General features: G+C 45.8%; 1 protein-coding gene across 2 annotated transcripts in view; it reads left to right on the top strand.

The window, feature by feature from the left end:
- ITGAE (integrin subunit alpha E) overlaps positions 1–19,241 on the top strand; it is a 137,773-nt gene that overhangs the window by 37,850 nt on the left and 80,682 nt on the right. Inside the window, exons 6-9 of one of the 2 annotated variants that reach the window (XM_030222426.1) lie at positions 727–792; positions 1,233–1,358; positions 7,225–7,349; positions 9,134–9,285. In XM_030222426.1, the coding sequence (XP_030078286.1) occupies positions 727–792; positions 1,233–1,358; positions 7,225–7,349; positions 9,134–9,285 (469 nt within the window). Of the gene's footprint in view, positions 1–723; positions 793–1,232; positions 1,359–7,224; positions 7,350–9,133; positions 9,286–19,241 lie in introns of both variants that reach the window. The other variant, XM_030222424.1, reaches the window with a different exon arrangement.

Genomic DNA, 19,241 nt, shown 5'->3' with positions numbered 1-19,241 from the left:
CACACCTAGCCAGTCAGGTTTTAAAGATTATCACAATGAATATGTATGAGATAGATTTTCATATACTGGAAGCCCATTGTACACAAATCTTTCTCATGCATATTCAGGCCCCCTTTTATCAAACTGCGGCAAAAGGAGGCCGGGGCTGGTGTCGGCAAGTGTTTTACACGTGTACCGAAGCCCCCTTTTACCCCAGATGGTAAGAGGGAAGTCTCACTTTCCAACAGGAAATGGCCGGGTGGCAAGTAAAGCACTTGCCACGCAGCCATTTGGGGGGGAAGCCCTTACCGCCATCCATTGAGGTGGCAGTAAGGGCTCCCCCGTTAACCCGGCGGTAACTGGGCAGCACATGGCACTGCCCGATTACCACCGGGTGTACTCCAGTGCTACAAAAATAAATAAATTTTTGTAGTGTATAAAATGACAGAGTTTCTGATTCCTGACGTCCTCCATGCACGTCCTGTATGTAGCCCCATGCAGGACGTGCACGTTGGACATCAGGAGTCAGAAACAGATCAACAGTGAAGGCATTGGAGTCGACCAGCGCTGAAGAAGACCGGCTGGCAGGGGTTGGGCACTGAGAATGAGTTCTAGCCTTAAGTAGCTTTTTAAAAATTTCTTACCATCATCTGGATTGTGATCTGAGTTCAGATGTTTCAGGTCCATAGTGGGGGAGGCGGGATCTGTGAATCTCAGACTGAAAGTTTCCTGTTTGCTCCTTAGTAGAAGATCATCTAGCCAACAAGAACCAGTACTACCTCTACAATCGCAGAGAAGAGCCCCAAAGCAGAGGTAAGAGGAGATGAAACCAAGACATCTGTCATAAAGAATTAGAAAGTATTCTGAAGGATCTCCCTAACAATTTGCTAAACTACAGGCTTGAAGTTTATCAGTGTATGCAAAGTAGACAAAGAGTGGGAGAAGGGAAGCAGGCTGAACAAGCAATGGAATAAACACACCGGTTTATTTACAGCAATATATAAGACTTGACACAGTACCGTGTTTCGGCACAGAAGTACCTGCCCAATGTTTTATTGAGATAAACTACAAAAACCATGCGTGAACAAATATTGCACTCCTGAAAGGATAAATCGCTGGTTAAGTAATGCCGAACAAGCATGCTCAGTGCCTACCACCTCTGTGGTAGGAAACATTCTAGTTCTCTTCTATCTTAAAGAAAATGTTGATTTGGATGACTGTACTTCCTCTTCTGCCCCCCTCACATGTTTTAGATGAAGAATTTCCAGAAGGCAAATCTTTGCAACAGAATAGTGATAAAATGAATAGAAACCATAAGAACAGGAGGAGGAGGAGGAATGTGGAGGAAGAGCAGAACAGAAGTAGAGAGGATGAGACAGGTGAGTATAAAGTTCTAAAAGGAAGGTGTAGGAGCATGGGGCAATGAAAACAGATGTCCAGTTCCTGCTCTCGTTCCATTAAGCTGTGTGTTCTACACTAGCTTGCAGAGTTTCTGGGTTTGGAGGGTCCCATGCTAGTCTCAGGGGGCTCTACCTCAACTACCTGGTCCCTACAGAGAGAAAGAGCTAAAGACAGAGCTGTCACCTGACCCATTTCCTGGTATAGGCCAGTCCTGTCTTTTGGACACTCCTTCTTCATACACTTTGAGAACTGTGCTGTTGATAAGAAATGGAAGAAAGACTACAAATCCCACCATGGCAACTATGCAGCCAAAGAGCAATGGAAGAAGTTGTGGCCATCCCCAAGTCTATCTTAATAAACGTTTATGGACTTTTCCTCCAGGAACTTGTCCAAACCTTTTTTAAACCCAATTACAATAACTGCTTTTGGTATATCCTCTAGCAACAAATTAGGTGTTAAGTGAAAAAAAAATACTTTCTCTAATTTGTTTTAAATGTACTGCTTAGTAGTTCATGGTGTGTCCCCTCATCATTGTACTTTTTGAAAGAGTAAACAATCGATTTGCATTTACCTGTTCCATTCTACTCAGGATTTTATAGTCCTGTATTATATTTCTCCTTAGCCGTCTCTTCTTTGAGCTGAAGAAACCTAACTTTTTTTTAGTTTTTCCTTATATAAGAGTCATTCCATCCCCTTTATAACTTTGGTTGCCCTTCTTTGTACCTTTTCTAATTTCACTACATCTTTTGATATGCAATAATCAGAACAGTGCACAGTACTTGAGGTACAGTTGCACAATGGAGCACTACAGAGACGTTATAATATTCTTTGGGCCCCATATTCAGCTGGTGGCAATCAGCATTTTGTTGACCATCACCAGTATTAAATTTGAAAATTCAATGCCAGGACATGTCTGGGCTCCGACATTGAATTTCAAGATACAGAGAGCCGACTAACTCATAGCCGGTTAAGGGGCCCTTTTACTAAGCTGCGGTAGGCTCTATGCATGTGCAGCATGCGCCAAAATGAGACTACCACCAGGCCAGTACACCCTCCTGGCTGTAATTTCAGATTTGGCACGTGCCCATAATGCCTGGTTGAATTATTTATTTATTTCCTCCTACGTGTGCCAGTTCCGGCAATAATCAGCAGTTGGCGTGCACCAACCGGTCACTACACATGTAGCCTTTACTGCTAGAAAAATGGATGGCGTTAAGGCCTCAGGCCGGTTTTCGGTGCGCGCTGTTTTCATTATTACTGCAGGCCCTTTTCCCTTCCCATTAAAAAAACCCATTTTTTGTAGATGCGGTAAAAACTGGCCCGGCATTCCCAATACACGTGCATACACTACCACAGGCCACCTTTTACCGTGGCTTAGTAAAAGCACCCCGACGTGTGTTATTCAGCACTTAACAAGCTATGAAGAGCCACATAAAGATAGGACTGCTTTTTTATGTGGTTATCTTTAACCACTTAAGTGCCAAATGTCTCTTTTTCCCTGCAAATTGCCAGTTTGTGTAAATCCGGGTTTTTTTGTTTTACGCCAGTTACGCTCTGTTTGTAGGTTTTCTGATCAATCTACTTTTCACACTCTTGCTTTGTCACTACTCATTACTCATCTAGATTACTGTAATATTATTTATCTTGGCAGTTCTCATTCAAACCTGAAAAAGCTTCAGTCAGTACACAATACGATGATTAAACTCATGTCCGTAAATTTGATCATGTTTCTCCTCTTTTTCAAAAACTGCACTGGTTACCAATTGAACAGCGTGTCATTTTCAAATTGCTTATCTTTACTTTCAAGGCATTTCGGGTTAGTCTTCCAGATTATCTCACAACATTGAACATTCCCTTTTCTCCTATTCGTCTCCTCCGTTCCATACATGACTATCGCTTAGTCCTTCCTAACCCTAAGGCTGCCCAATTTGAATGTACACATCATTGTGCTTTTTTTTCACTGCCCCCCTTTCATTAGAATGCTCTCCCCCTTCCTCTTCGGGCTGAATTGTCTTTTAAAATGTTTGAGGTAGCTTTAAAAATGCACCTTTTTAAGCAAGCTTTTTCTCTAGAAAGAATTATGGAGAGGTCTCAGGTTTAGTGTCACCAACTCCTACCTTGCTTTTTCCCCTCCCTCTTTCCCTATTCTCAAATTTCCCTCCCCCCCTTCCGTAGTGCTACTATAATTGTCTTGGTGTGATTAAGTACATAAGCACTGCCACGCTGGGAAAAGACAAAGGTCCATCAAGCCCAGCACTCTGTCTCCGACAGCGGCCAATCCAAGCCCCAAGAACCTGGCAAAACCCCCAAATTTAATAACAATCAATGGACTTTTCCTTCAGGAATCTGTCCAGATCCCCTTTAAACTCAGCAAGGCCAGCTGCCGTCACTACCTTCTCCAGCAATGATTGTTCTTTTGCTTTCCTGTCGCATTGTTGTAACATAGTAACGTAGTAAGTGACGGCAGATAAAGACCTGAATGGTCCATCTTGATTGCTCAACAGTCACATTCATTCTCAATTCTAAATTAAATCAGCAATGAATGTGATATTATATACTTGATCATGGTCTTTCTTTGATGTTTCTGGGACACAAACCGTAGAAGTCCGCCCGGCTCTGTCCTTGTGTTCCAACTACTGGAGTTGCTGTCAAATCCTATCTGAATCCATCTTGACAATTGCGGGACACGGTCCATAAAAGTCTGCCCGACACTGTCCTCACGTTCCAAATGATTGGAGTTTCCATTGAAGCTCTCTCCAGCCCATCCTAAACCAGATTGCTGTATGCGGCACTCAGACCGTACAAGCCAGCCTAGTACTGGCCTTAGTTGATACAGCCAGAGTTGCCATCTAAGCACCACTTGACATGCAAACACATATGCAACCCTTTGTTTTGTTTTTTATACCATTCATTTTCTAATTAGAGATCCTCTGTGTTCATCCCATGCCTTTTTTGAATTCCGCCACAGTGTTTTTCTCCATCACCTCCCTCGGGTAGTTCCTTTCTTACTATTTTGTTTTAATTTGTAAACTACTCAGTTCTGCAAGTCAGCTTGGATGTGTTTGTGCTTTTTCGTGTGGCCTCCAGAGTCTCTAATCACGGTCCACACTACTTACACAATCCAATTCCTCCCAATCGTTATCTTAAGAGCTGGACAGCGGATAAAACTTATTTAGACTGAAATAAAGAAAAAAGGACCAGAGAAGCGCTTCTCGGGGTTAACACTGGTTTATTTAATTATCCAGAGATTAGGATAAAAAATTAAGAAGATAGTCATAAGAATAGTCTAGGTAGGATATGGTAGAAATAAGAACATATTACAGAAATAGAAATTACAAATGAAAAGTAGGCCAGGGCAGACTCCCAGTTCTCTGGCATGAGACAGGAGCACTGCACACTGACCTGCCTCCTGTCTGGCAGAGAGATATTATATAGGATTTCTTTTTCCCTTTCAATACCAGAGGAGCACAGGAAGGGGGAAGGGTTTCTTCTTACCCCCCTTAATTAGCATCCCATGTTCAGGCAGGATCTCCTGACAATAAAGAAATATATAGCATCTGTTTCTATTTCCTTTTGAGGATGCATTTGGTCTGCTGTCCAAGTGTCTTGGACATACCTTTCTTAAACCTTTTAATTAGTATTTTCTCCTATTCTGAAAGAGGAGAAAAAGGTTAATTATTGTTTCCTTATAGAGTTGTTATAGAGGTGTTATGTTTCTCTTGTCAATAGAACTATTGCTTTTGACTCCAGGGACCAGGGAGATAGTGCTTGAATTGTTCTAGGCAGAGAAGGAAATAAGGTGTTACCTGATTGTGGTTGTAAAAGGGAAATTCTGTCCTGGATATATTAGCCTTACTTCCAAGGGCATGGGAAAGAGTTCTGTTTCTCATGGGAAAGAATTCTGTCTCTTGGCCATATTAAAAGGGGAGAGATTCTCCCCCTTCTGCAATAATGTTTTCTTATCCAGTCCTTATTACAGGATTTCTATCTCTCTCTCCTCTGTCAACCCTGCCCCCTACACCTGGAACTTCCTTTGATCTGCATCCTAAAAGTCTCTCAAAGGCTAATACACACATTCATGTGAACAGCAAATGGACAACAAATGGCAGGAGCTCATTGTCTTTCACTTGCTTGGTCAGAGGACTGTGGGGGGAAGAGGTGGGGGTACTTGCTTCACCTGGCCTGCTTAATATCATTGTAATTTACAGAAAAAAGAGACATTTCCACTTCTCCTCGTCTGTACATTAATTCTTAGATATTAGATATTTAGCAGCACTGAAACTGCTTGGTTCAGGCCTTCATAAGTACAATGTACACCTCCACCAACAGATGGTATTTCAAGTTTTAATAAATTATAAACTATAAACGATCACACTTAACCGCTTACGTGCTGACTCTGCCCCTGGAATGTCCCCAAAATAGCCGGTTTTGGCTTGGCCGCTAACCTGGCATTTTAGCAACACAGTCCAGTTAGGGGCCGCTGGAAATGCCTGATTAGCCCCAGACAGGCTCCTGGCCATTTAAATTATTTTGCATATCGGGCCCATCATTTTGACCTCTATTCCTTTTCTAATAATTCCCAACATTCTGTTTACTTTTTGGGCAACTGCGACACACTGAGCAGAAAATTTCAACATAATGTTCATAACGATGCCTAGATCCTTTTCCTGGCTGGTGACTCTTAATGTGGGACCCAGTATGGATTATTTTGCCCAGTGTACATTACTGTGCGCTTATCCACATTAAATTTTGTTTGCCATCTGGATGCCCAATGTGGCAAGGTCTTCCTGCAATTTTTCAGAATCTGTAGGTAATTTAACAGCTTTGAATAATTTTATGTCATCTGCAAATCTGATCACTCGTTCTGATTTCCAAATCATTTACAGATATGTTAAAATTCACTAGTCACAGAACAGAACCCTATGGTACTATTCACTATCCTTCACTAAGAAAATTGGTCATTTAGCCCTACTTTCTGTTTCCTATCTTTTAACCAGTTCCCAATTCACAATGGCTTTTTGATTTCCTCAGGAGTCTCCCATGAGGGACTTTGTCAAATGCTTTCTGAAAACCCAGTGCATTTAACCACAGGCACTTTAGAAGCAGGGGGCCAAGCCAAGGATCATATTCAGCTCGTTTGCTGAGCTGTAGAAATCCTGAACCATTGAACCAGCAAAAGAGACACTGATCTTGCAATCTGGACCACAGGATCTCTTGGGCAGACTGGATGGACCGTGCAGGTCTTTTTCTGCCGTCATCTACTATGTTACTATGTTACTACTTTATATATTCTGAGACACATTTGAGGAATGGCACTTCTCACAAATCCAGAGGTAGGGATAATGGTCTTACACTGGGAGGGACAGAGCCCCTCCCCATTTTTTGATGTGCTAGTTTTCTTCAGCTGCTATTTATTCCAGCTCAGTCAGAACCTGGCTGGTTTGCACTGCCAAGGAATCCCTCCCCTATTTTTATCACCCCACTCCAGAGGGCCCAACCTGTCAGAAATCATATCAGTGCATACTATTTGAGCCATCAGGCAGAGACTAGAAGCATGGGACTGGTTCTGAGTGCATGGAGGTGGAAGAATTTGCTGAACAATGTAGAAAATGACCCAACCATTTTACACATATCCACAAAAATATTCATCCAACCCAGGTGTGTTTCAGTGTAGCTTTCCCAGTCCCCCTTTTCTTATGACACGTAGCCCAAAATAGCCCTAAAATACCATTTGAAAATTGGACACGTTTACAGCAACCGGGTGTAAAGCTGGCAAAGAGATTCTGCTCTGAGTGCTGATTTCGCCACATGCTCTGCTCTAAGTCTGCCACCTTCTGGTTTCAGATGACTCTGGAACAGAGATTGCAATTGTTCTGGATGGATCAGGAAGCATTGAGCCTGAAGATTTCCAAAGGGCTAAGGACTTTATCTCCACCATGATGAAGACGTTTTGGAGAAAATGCATAGAGGTGTGAAGCACTAAATTCTAAATAAGTTCAAGACTTGAATAGTCTAGATAAAGTCTGTAATAGATCTAAGCAGAGCAGTATAGAGACTATCACTGAGTCCTATTGTGATAACCCATTCTAAGCCTAGGGAGACTGTACTGATTGAAAGGATGTGAGAAATGAAAACTAGAACCCCCTCCTCCCAGATGTAATGGATACTACAAGTTTGCTTTACACTACCACTGGGTGTTATTAACAGAGAAACACTAGTTACTTTTAACGTTAAGCCTGGCCTCAGTATCTGGACTCTTGCATCCCTAAAACCAATTCATTTTAGCAGTGTATGCTTCATATTTCACTGACAATAATACTATTTTGTTGCATTATACAGTAAATACAAACAGGGCTGGCCTTAGGAATTGTGGCGGCTTGGGTCTGACAAGTTTCTTCCTGCCTGCTTCCAGGTCTGTCAGCTTCTGCTCCTGCGTGCTGCTCAGTACCTGGATGATTATATTAATGCGAAATTGCGTTAATGCAATTATCCAGGTCCCAAGTGCTCTTGGCACACAGGAGCACTCGAGCAGGAGAGGACAGATCGAGGGAACAGTGCAGTAGAGACTCGGAGACAGAAAGGTACGGCTGCGGGGGTGGCCTGGGGGGCAGTGGTGGTGGAGCAGCCCAAGGGGGGGCAGCAGCAATGGCAGCCCGGGGAGGGGGGCATACGCACGCAGTGGTCCAGTCCTACCCTGGGCCCAGCTCTGTCTCTTGGCGGCCCTGCAAAGATGTCCTCTCCTCTGTCTTATTGGACAGTAGTGTTAGAAACTATCATGGAACTTCAGTTGTGAATACAAACATAGGAGATGCATTTCGTGAAGAAATGAGACTAGGGCCTGTGCTTCTATTAGGCAAACTAAGCAGCTGTCTAGAATATCAGCAAAAGGGCAGCAATCAGGCTTTAAAAATTTGCTGGGGATTCAGCAGTTCCAGAGGCTGGAGGAAGAAGGAGAATAAGAGCATATTGCTTTCCTCTAAGGCATGGGTGACAGGAAGCTGATACTCTCTTAAGCACCCTTCATCCTGCTGTGGCTTCAGGAGCTTAGCCTCATGTACGGACCCTGCACCTCAGAGGAATCTGATGCGCTCTTAAGCACTCTTCCCTCTCCAGCCTCAAGAACTGAGCTGCATGTACTGATCCTGAACCTCAGAGGAAAGCAATGCAGTCTTATGCAGGGGTAGGCAATTCTGGTTCTTGAGAGCCTGAGGCAGGTCAGGTTTTCAGGATATCCACAATGAATAGGTAGGAGATAGATTTGCATGAACTGTCTTTTTTTTTTTTTTTACATTTGTACCCCGCGCTTTCCCACTCATGGCAGGCTCAATGCGGCTTACATGGGGCAATGAAGGGTTAAGTGACTTGCCCAGAGTCACAAGGAGCTGCCTGTGCCTGAAGTGGGAATCGAACTCAGTTCCTCAGTTCCCCAGGACCAAAGTCCACCACCCTAACCACTAGGCCACTCCTCCACTCATGAACTGTCTTCTTGGTATGCAAATATATCTCCTACACATTCATTGTGGATATCCTGAAAACCTGACCTGTCTGGGGCTCTCGAGGTCCGAAATCACCTACGCCTGCTCTTAAGTGTCCTCCTTCCTCTGGCTTCACAAGCTGAGACACTAGGGTTCATGCTTGCAGCGGGTTAGAGAGTTTAGAATTGACAGGAAGGTGTAAGGTTGACAATTTACCTAGGGCACAAGATATCCTTTCAGTAGAATTCACTGAGATTTTCTTTGCTGCCCTTTTCCAGTGTGAGTTTGCCGTGGTGCAGTATGGAGAAGATATTCAGACTGAGTTTAATCTGCAAGAAAGCCGAAATAGTCATTTTGCTTTACAGAAAGTCCAAGAAATACAACAGCTTAATCATACGACTAAAACAGCCTCTGCCATACATCATGTCTTGTGAGTAACAATACTTCTGTATACCACATCCTGCCAGTAACAATACTACTGTATTCCATGACTGCCTGTGAGTAACAATCCTGTACTAAAAACTACCTCCTGTGAATAACAATACAGTCATTAATTACCTCCTGCAAGTAGCAATCCCTTCCTATACACAATTCATGGTGTCTCCAACTCAGAGCAGCAACTCTTTGGTCATTGTTTCCGAACACTATTAGAGCTTTGCCTAGTTTTGACTATTTTAAGAAGGTGATCAAAACCTATTTGCTTAGGAAATATGTTTTGTATACTGTTAATTAATTAGTATATCTCCTGGGGAATATTGATGTACATCCTAGATGTATATTTAAGTCTTTTTTACTGTAATCCACTTAGAACTATATTTGGTAAAAGTGGATTATAAGAACAGTAACTGTAGCTGTAATGATTTACACTGAATTTACATACATAAATGCAACATTACAAATTATCATTATAATGTATATAAAAATCCAACTCATCGTGTTGTAGAAGACTCTAACAAAGTAACTTGGTCACTTTTTAGTTTCTTCTCCAAATGTCAACTGTTGAATCTCTCAAGCCCAAAATTTTCTACTTAGGATCATTTAACTGGCATTGTGGGAATAAGAATGGGTGGGATGCATGAGAGGATAGCATGGTAGGTTGGAGGTACAAGCTGTGGATAGAGGAGTGGAATGGTCTCTACAAGTCTATAGTTGGGGGTCTAAGTGTGTCTGTGCTTCACTGAACAGTAGGGTGTGTGACTGAGTGAACATGGGTGCATGCATGTGTGTATGTGACTACATGACTGCATAGGTAGTTACTAGGTGTGATAAATTTAAGTTGGTGGGATATGGGTGTGACTGGCTGCAGAGTGCTTTCTTCAAATGTGTAGGTGGGATCAGGGTGTACAAGTGTTGTGTATGTGCCAGCGAGTGGATGGGGATGAAGATGTGACTGAGTGAATGGATTTAGGTGCCTTTGATTGCATGGGTAGTGAGTGAGTAGGTATGGTGTGATACATTTGAGAGGATGTGATGAGTCTCCTCTTTCTTCCCCCTCCACTCTCCCTCAGTCCTCTCTCCTTCTGCCTGTTTTCACTCTCCTCCCATTCCTTCCCATTCTCCCCCCTCTCTTCCTTTTCCCCTTACATTTTCTTCCCTTCCCTCTCTCTCTCCAACCAAAGGCTCACAGCCCTCCAAACACAACTATTCATCCAATCTATCCCCTAGATTCAAGCACTCCACCCCAGCTCACCCCCTATCTCTCACACCCCCATGTGCATTGCCTCAGGCACATTCTTGTCATCTCTTCCAGGCTTACCCTCTCTCTTCCTTCTCTCCAGGCTCTGTTCCCCAGACACATCCCTTCTCTTAACCACTACTAAAGGCTCATTATCCTTTCATCTCCCAGGATTCACTCCCAGCATCCTTTGCCCCTGTTTCTCTCCCTCCTCTATGCATCTGCCTTCTTTTCCCTTCCCACTCCCTTAACATGTGCCAGCATCATGGCAGCAGGGGCGTAGCCAGACAACAGATTTTAGGTGGGCCTAGGCAAGAAGTGGGTGGGCACCAAGTGTTCTCCACACCACCACCAAAAAAATATCTAAGCTGGCAGGAAAATGCTTCTTTCCACCTTGGCAGTCTGCAGAAGGCATGTGCTGAAAACTGAGCACGTGCAGGTTCCGGTATTGTTGAGAGCAACGTTTTTGTTACCATTAGGCTGAAGTCTTCAGCTGACAGAGCTTTGGATCCCCACCAGCTACTGCTAAATGTCTGCTACTGTTGGGTGGGCCTGAGCCCTAAGTGGGTGGGCCCTGGCCCACCCAGGCCCACCTGTGGCTACGCCACTGCATGGCAGGTTTGTGTCTCTTCACTCAACTCTGCTCTGCATTTTCCATCATCGTGCCAGTGTGTGCAGAAGCTTTCTGTTACTCACCAATAACAGGATATGTGTTTCAAATGTGCTTGTGGTAGTAGCCCCATGATAGAAGAGGCAGAGTTGTGTGGACTGAAAGGGAACCACTGTGGCTGAACACAGGAATCCCACAAGGACCGTGACACAGAAAAAAGGGAGTGGGAGACAGAAGAAGGCTCAAAAAAACCATGGGACTCAGAAAAATAGATAAAACAGTTTCTTTATTCCTGCTGTGTAAAAAAAACTCTGCTTGAAAGACTCGACATGGCACCGTGTTTCAGCCTGCAGTGCCTGCCTCAGGAGTCTGTAAAAAATAAACAGCTCTAATCTATATACATCGACAACATATTTCACCAAGAACAATTTTAAAAAATGTACACAATTAAAAAGTATGTGTGTATATATGTATATATATATATATATATATATATATATATATATATATATATATATATATATATATGTGTGTGTGTGTGTGTGTGTGTGTGTGTGTGTGTGTGTGTATGTGTGCACATCCCTCAAAAACATTGGTGTAATGCAATGACTAAAAAACGTTGAAAATATGCATATGTCGGTGCCATGTCGAGTCTTTCAAGCAGAATTTTTTTTACACAACAGGAATAAAGAAATTGTTTTATCTATTTTTCTGAGTCCCATGGTTTTTTTGAGCCTTCTTCCATCTCTCACCTCCTTTGTGTTGAGTTTTCCTGCCAGGTACGTGGATCTGAGAAATATCCCATTCTGGACAGCCCAGTTCCACATCCCGAGAGCTTCCTGACACAGAGGGTAGGATTCTGTACCCCCCTGCTTGCTGATGTGATACATCACAACCTGATTGTCTGTTTAAATGAACACAATTTGGTTCAGCACCTGATCTCTGAAAGCCTTTAGAGTGTTTCAGATTGCCCAGAGCTCCAGAAGGTTGATCCCAAGGTCTATGGTCAGCCCATTTCCTGGGCTGACCATAGACCTTGAGTGTGGAGCCTATCTAAATTATTATTTGTTACATTTGTACCCCACATTTTCCCACCTATTTGCAGGTTCAATGTGGCTTACGTGGAGGGGCATAATCGGAACGCGAACGTCTATCTCCATGGGCGTCTATGTCCGAAAATGGGTACATGAAGAGGCGGGACAGACCGTATTTTCGAAAAAATGGACGTTTTTCAGTTGGGCGTTTGTTTTTTTTAGCGATAATGGAAACTAAAAACGCCCAGCTCAAAAACGCCCTAATCCGAGCCATTTAGTCTTGGGAGGGGCCAGGATTCGTAGTACACAGGCCCCTCTGATATGCCAGAACACCAACTGGGCACCCTAGAGGTCAGTGCGGTGGACTTCAGAAACAGCTCCCACATGCATAGCTCCCTTACCACTGGTGCTGAGCACCCAACCCCCCTCCCCTAAAACCCACTACCCACAAATGTACAACACTACCATAGCTCTTAGGGGTGAAGGGGGCATCTACATGTGGGTAAAGTGGGTTTTGGAGACCTCCCATTTATCAGCACAAGTGGTACAGGTAGGGGGGGATGGGCCTGGGTCCACCTGGCTGAAGTGCACTACGGTACCCACTAAAAGTGCTCCAGGGAACTGCTTGCACGCAGGCCTCTAGGACTTGTTGCTGCTATATAACATTGGCACACCAGTTGACACCTGAAGACTAATCTCTCCGAAAACGTCCTTTATTGGAATAAGCACGCTTACTCACAGTTAACTGCAGATCAGAGGTTGTGCCCCACTGGCAAAGAGTCTCCCTGAGATGAGCAGTAGGTCAGAGCTGGCAGAATGCTGTACAATGCCCACTTTCAGCCACATTCAAGGTAAGAACTAAGTTCTGTAACGTGGCTAACACGTGAAAGGGAGCTAAAACTGGCTTACAAAAATGGCCACTACCTCATGGACTACCGGAAACAAAACAGGGCACACTCTGACCCAGTAGGCACGGGGAAAAGCACCATGGGAGTAGAGCCTACCAACTACCAATATCGTGAGCATTGAACACAAGCTAGTGGAATCATGAAGCCCAATACCCTACACCCACCATAATACATTGCTGATGTGACTCTGCAGTGCGCATAACAGAAAAGGTGTCACACTCACCTGAGAGCCACATCAGAACCAGGGAAAGGCTGTCACAGGATAGAACACATTCTGCTGTCATGGAGGTGGGTACGGCATTTGAGGCTGGCATAGAGGCTGGAAAAAAAGTTTTTAAAGTGTTTTTTTTTTTGGTGGGAGGGGGTTAATGACCACTGGGGGAGTCCGGGGAGGTCATCCCCAATTCCCTCCAGTGGTCATCTGGGCAGTTGGGGCACTTTTTTGGGACTTGTTCGTGAAAAAAAAGGGTAAAAAAAAAGTGACCCAAAATCGCGGTAAAAACGCCTTTTTTTTTGATTATCAGCTAAAGACGCCCATCTCTCCTCGGCCGATAACCATGCCCCAGTTCCGCCTTCACCACGCCTCTGACACGCCCCCATCAACTTTACCCATTTCCGCGATGGATTGCAGTTGGAAACGCGCAAAATCGGCTTTCAATTATACCAATTTGGGCGCCCACGGGAGAAAGACGCCCATCTCCCGATTTGGGTCGCAATATAGGCATTTTTCTCTTTCGATTATAAGCAGGATAGTACCGTAATGGCGTTCGCCAAGTCGGTAGATAACAAATAAATAAACAAATGAGCTCCCCACCCCCCATTTGATGCATCCATAGCCAGCACCTTCTGGGGCTGAGGAATTTGGAAAGGTAGTCCCACTAGTTTTCCTGAAACCTGAAACTACTGGAAAGCTAGGGTCCACTGGGCAATTCTCATACGAAGATGTGCCAAGGGCATGACATGCATGGTGGAGGCCATGTGGCCCAGCAACCTCAACATCTGCAGAGCTGTGACCTGCTGGCTGCTGCGAACTTGAGCAGCAAAAGCAACAAGGGTGTTTGCCTGTGCTGGTGGGAGAAAAGCTCATGCTTGCACCGTGTCTAGCAGGGCTCCTATAAACTCCAATTGCTGAACTGGTGGCAGATGGGACTTGGGGTAGTTGATAACGAACCCTAGTTGTTTCAACACCAAATAGTTCTCTGTGTAGACTCCTGAGCACCCTTCTTCAACATGCTGTTCACCAACCAATCGTCCAGGTAAGGAAACACATGGACTCCCAGTTTGCTTAGTGATGCTGCAACCACTGCTAGACGTTTGGTAAACATCCTGGGAGCTGATAAAAGGCCAAATGGCAGAATGCAGTACTGAAAGTGATGTGTCCCCACCCAAAATCTGAGATACTTCCTGTGACCTAGAAGTATCGAGATGTGAGTATAGGCATCCTTTAAATCCAGAGAGCATAGCCGGTCTTGTTCTATTCAATTCTATTCCGCTTCTTGTATACCGCTTTTAACAAAATTTCAAAGTGGTTCACAACAAGAATAATATTTCATTCAGATATAATATACAATTATATATTACAATGTTCCTGAATCATTGGGAGAAGGGAGCCCAGGGAAACCATCTCAAACATTTCTTTGAGCAGATATTTGTTCAGGACCCTTAGGCCTAGAATGGGACACATCCCTCCCATCTTTTTTGGTACAAGGAAGTACCTGGAACAGAATCCCTTCCCTTTTTTCCCCTGGTGGAATGTGTTCAACTGCATAGGCCTTGAGAAGGGCGGAGAGTTCCTCTACAAGTACTTCCCTGTTGTGAGAATTGAGGTAAGTAGTTCTCGTTGGGCAATTTGGTGGTTTCTTTTGCCAATGAAGAGCACAACTAAGACAGACTATTTGAAGAATCCACTGGTCAGAGGTTACAAGGACCACCTTTCTTGGAAAACACTTAGCCTCTCCATTACCGGAAGGTCATCCAGGACAGTCACTGTGACTGCGGCTATGGTCTCTTGGAGCCAGTCAAAAACTCGTCCCCTTTTTTGACTAGGGAGCTGACTGGGCCTTTTGCGCATGCTATTGATGAGAACGAGCACACTGGGGTTGAACAGGCTGAGCGGGGTGAGAAAGAGGAGTGTACCTATGCCTTTGAGAGTAGTAGGGACCTTGCTTCGACTTGCCAGAAGAAGAGGAGAGCACAGAAGGCGTCTGCTGAGAGAGGGTATTGATGATATCAGTATACTTTTTGATCAGGACCATGACCTCTTCCACCTTTTCCCCCAAATATTTGTCTCCATGGCAAGTGGAATTCACCAATCTCTGCTGGATCTCTGGGTCCAAGTCAGAGACACACAACCATGAGAGTCTGTGCATTGCTATACTCTGAGCAGATATCCTGGACGCTATGTCAAAAGTGTCAAAGATGCCCCTAGCCAGAAATTTATGACAGGCCTTCTGCTTTTTGGCCATCTAGTGATGTGAATTGGCCTGCTCCAAAGGGAGAGTGTCTGCCAAGTCAGTCATACTGTGCACCAAGGACTGCAAGTACAAGCTTGTGTATAGCTGGTATGATTGTATACAGGAGATGAGCATTGGAGCCTGATAGATCTTACGCGCAAATGAGTCCAGTGTCCGGGTTTCCCTGCCTGGGGGAGCTGTGGCAAAGTCCCTGAAGCTTCTGGCTTACTTGAGCGCAGATTCAACCACCAAAGAATGATGAGGCAACCGCGGTGCACTCTGAATCCGGTATATCGTGTCGATCTTCTTGGGAAAAACCAGGACAGACAGAGGGGACTCCCAATTCTTCACCTGAACATCTTGTGGGATCCTGTGAAGAGGAACAGTCACAATCTCTCTAGGAGGAGAGATGTAGTCCAGAACCTTGAAAATCTCAGCCCTGGGCTTGTTCTCCATCTCTAACTTAATGGCCGGCTAAGTTTAGCGGACAAATCAAATCATATAAATATCAGTCCTATCTTTGCCCGCTATTAACTTAACTGGCTAGCGCTGAATATTCACATAGCCAATTAAGTTATGGGCAGCCAACCTCTCCCCCCCTGCATATTAAATGCCGGTCACTGGAAATGGCCCACCATTGAATATCTGGGGTCAGCGTCGATCGTAGGACTTATGCGGGCTGCCTCCCATTGGCTGAATATTGGGCCCCAGTGTTTTTATATCCAATGGCAGCCAGCATTTAGAAAAATGCTGACCACTGCATGCCAGTGCCGTAGTGAGGGCGGCTGACACCCGGGGGCGGGTCACAGCTGCGCACCCCCCCCCCCCCGGGTGCAGCACAGCGCCCCCCCTCGGCACCCCCCCCCCTCAGCATGTACCCCTCCCTCCGGCGCGCACCCTCCCTCAGAGCGCAATCTTACTTACTTTAGAAGCGAGGGGTGGGCGGGAGGGCTGATCCGCCCCCCGAGTCCACGTCTCTGGGAGCTGCGTCGGCTCCATTGGTTCCTTGCTCTCTCTGCCCTGGAACAGGAAGTAACCTGTTCCAGGGCAGAGGGAGCAAGGAACCAACGGAGACGACACCCCCCCCAGCGGCGTGCACCCGGGGCGAACCGCCCCACCGCCCCCCCCCTTCCTACGCCACTGCTGTATGCTTAATATCACCTTGAGATCGATGATTGTATATTTTATGCACTACCCCAGGATCTGGCAGCCATGATGAATGAACTGTTCAACAAAGTGCTTTGGGATGTAAAATACACAGTGCGCCCTATGGAATGCTCGATCTGTCTGCAACAAACTCTCCTTTACCCATGACCTCTTCATCTCCCATTCTTTCCAACTCCTCGCCCTAACTGAAACCTGGCTCACCCCTGATGACTCTGCCTCAGTCGCGGCCCTATGCCATGGAGGCTATCTCTTCTCCCATTCTCCCCGCCCAGTTGGCCGCGGTGGCGGCGTCGGGTTACTACTTTCGCCCTCCTGCAGTTTTCAACCTCTTCTCCTACCGCAGTCTCACTGCTTCTCATCCTTTGAAGTTCACTCCATCCGTCTATTCTACCCGCTGCCACTCAGAGTTGCAGTCATTTACCGCCCCCCTGATAAGTCCCTATCTTCCTTCCTTACCGACTTCGATGCCTGGCTCTCCGTTTTTCTTGAACCCTCATCCCCATCCCTCATTCTCGGAGACTTTAACATACACGTTGATGACCAATCCGACCCTCACGCTTCTCAGTTCCTCACTCTAGCATCCTCCTTCAACCTCCAGCTATGCTCCACCACCCCTACTCACCGAGATGGCCATTGTCTTGACCTTGTCCTCTCCTCTACCTGCTCACCCTCCAATTTCTGTGCCTCAGCTCTTCCTCCCTCTGACCATCACCTGATCACCTTCACACTTCATCACCCTCCCCCGCAGTCCCGCCCAATACTAACCACTACTTCCAGGAATCTCCAGGCTGTCGACCCTCCCACCTTATCCTCCATTATCTCTAATCTCCTCCCTTCCATCATGTCCTCCGAGTCTGTCGACAAGGCTGTCTCCGCTTACAATGCCACTCTCTCCTCTGCTCTGGACACCCTTGCACCATCCATCTCCCGTCCCACAAGACGTACTAATCCTCAGCCCTGGCTGACCCCTTGCATCCGTTACCTTCGCTCGTGCGCCCGATCTGCTGAACGCCTGTGGAGGAAATCTCGTACCCATTCAGATTTCCTTCATTACAAATTCATGCTATCCTCCTTCCAGTCCTCCCTATTCCTTGCCAAACAGGACTATTACACCCAATTGACCAATTCTCTCAGCGCCAACCCTCGTCGTCTCTTCGCCACCCTTAACTCCCTCTTCAAAGTGCCCTCCACTCCCACCCCCCCCTCACTCTCACCTCAATCACTGGCTGACTACTTCCGCGACAAGGTGCAAAAGATCAACCTTGAGTTCACTACCAAGGCACCTCTTCCTCTTCACCCTTCAACCCTCTCCCTCAACCAACCAACCCAGGCCTCTTTCTCCTCCTTTCCTGATATCACCGAGGAGGAAACCGCCCACATTCTTTCCTCCTCGAAATGCACCACTTGTTCCTCTGATCCCATCCCCACCAACTTACTTAACACCATCTCTCATACTGTCACCCCCTCCATCTGTCATATCCTCAACCTCTCTCTCTCCACTGCAACTGTCCCTGACACCTTCAAGCATGCCGTAGTCACACCTCTCCTCAAAAAAACATCACTTGACCCTACCAGTCCCTCCAACTACCGCCCCATCTCCCTCCTACCCTTCCTCTCCAAAATACTTGAGCGTGCTGTTCACAGCCGCTGCCTTGATTTTCTCTCCTCTCATGCCATCCTCGATCCGCTTCAATCCGGTTTTCGCCCTCTACACTCGACAGAAATGGCACTCTCTAAAGTCTGTAATGACCTGTTCCTTGACAAATCCAGAGGCCACTACTCCATCCTCATCCTCCTTGATCTATCCGCTGCTTTTGATACTGTCAATCATGATTTACTTCTTGCCACACTGTCCTCATTTGGGTTCCAGGGTTCTGTCCTCTCCTGGTTCTCCTCCTATCTTTTCCACCGCACCTTCAGAGTACACTCTCATGGATCTTCCTCCACCCCCATCCCGCTCTCTGTTGGAGTTCCCCAGGGATCTGTCCTTGGACCCCTTCTTTTTTCAATCTACACCTCTTCCCTGGGCTCACTGATCTCATCTCATGGTTTCCAGTATCATCTTTATGCTGATGACACCCAGCTATATCTCTCCACACCAGACATCACCACGGAGACCCAGGCCAAGGTATCGGCCTGCTTATCTGACATTGCTGCATGGATGTCCAACCGCCACCTGAAACTGAACATGTCCAAGACCGAGCTTATCGTCTTTCCACCAAAACCCACTTCTCCTCTTCCTCCGCTCTCTATCTCAGTTGATGGCACCCTCATCCTCCCCGTTTCATCTGCCCGTAATCTCGGAGTCATCTTCGACTCCTCCCTCTCCTTTTCTGCGCATATCCAGCAGATAGCCAAGACCTGTCGCTTCTTTCTCTTTAACATCAGCAAAATTCGCCCTTTCCTCTCTGAGCACACCACCCGTACTCTCGTCCACACTCTCATTACCTCTCGCCTTGACTACTGCAACCTACTCCTTACTGGCCTCTCACTTAGCCATCTATCCCCCCTTCAATCTGTTCAGAACTCTGCTGCACGT

Source organism: Microcaecilia unicolor, chromosome 13, assembly GCF_901765095.1.
Source record: "Microcaecilia unicolor chromosome 13, aMicUni1.1, whole genome shotgun sequence".
Lineage (NCBI taxonomy): Eukaryota > Metazoa > Chordata > Amphibia > Gymnophiona > Siphonopidae > Microcaecilia > Microcaecilia unicolor.
Note: the sequence above shows the minus strand (reverse complement) of the source record. Positions and strands in the feature narration are given on the sequence as shown.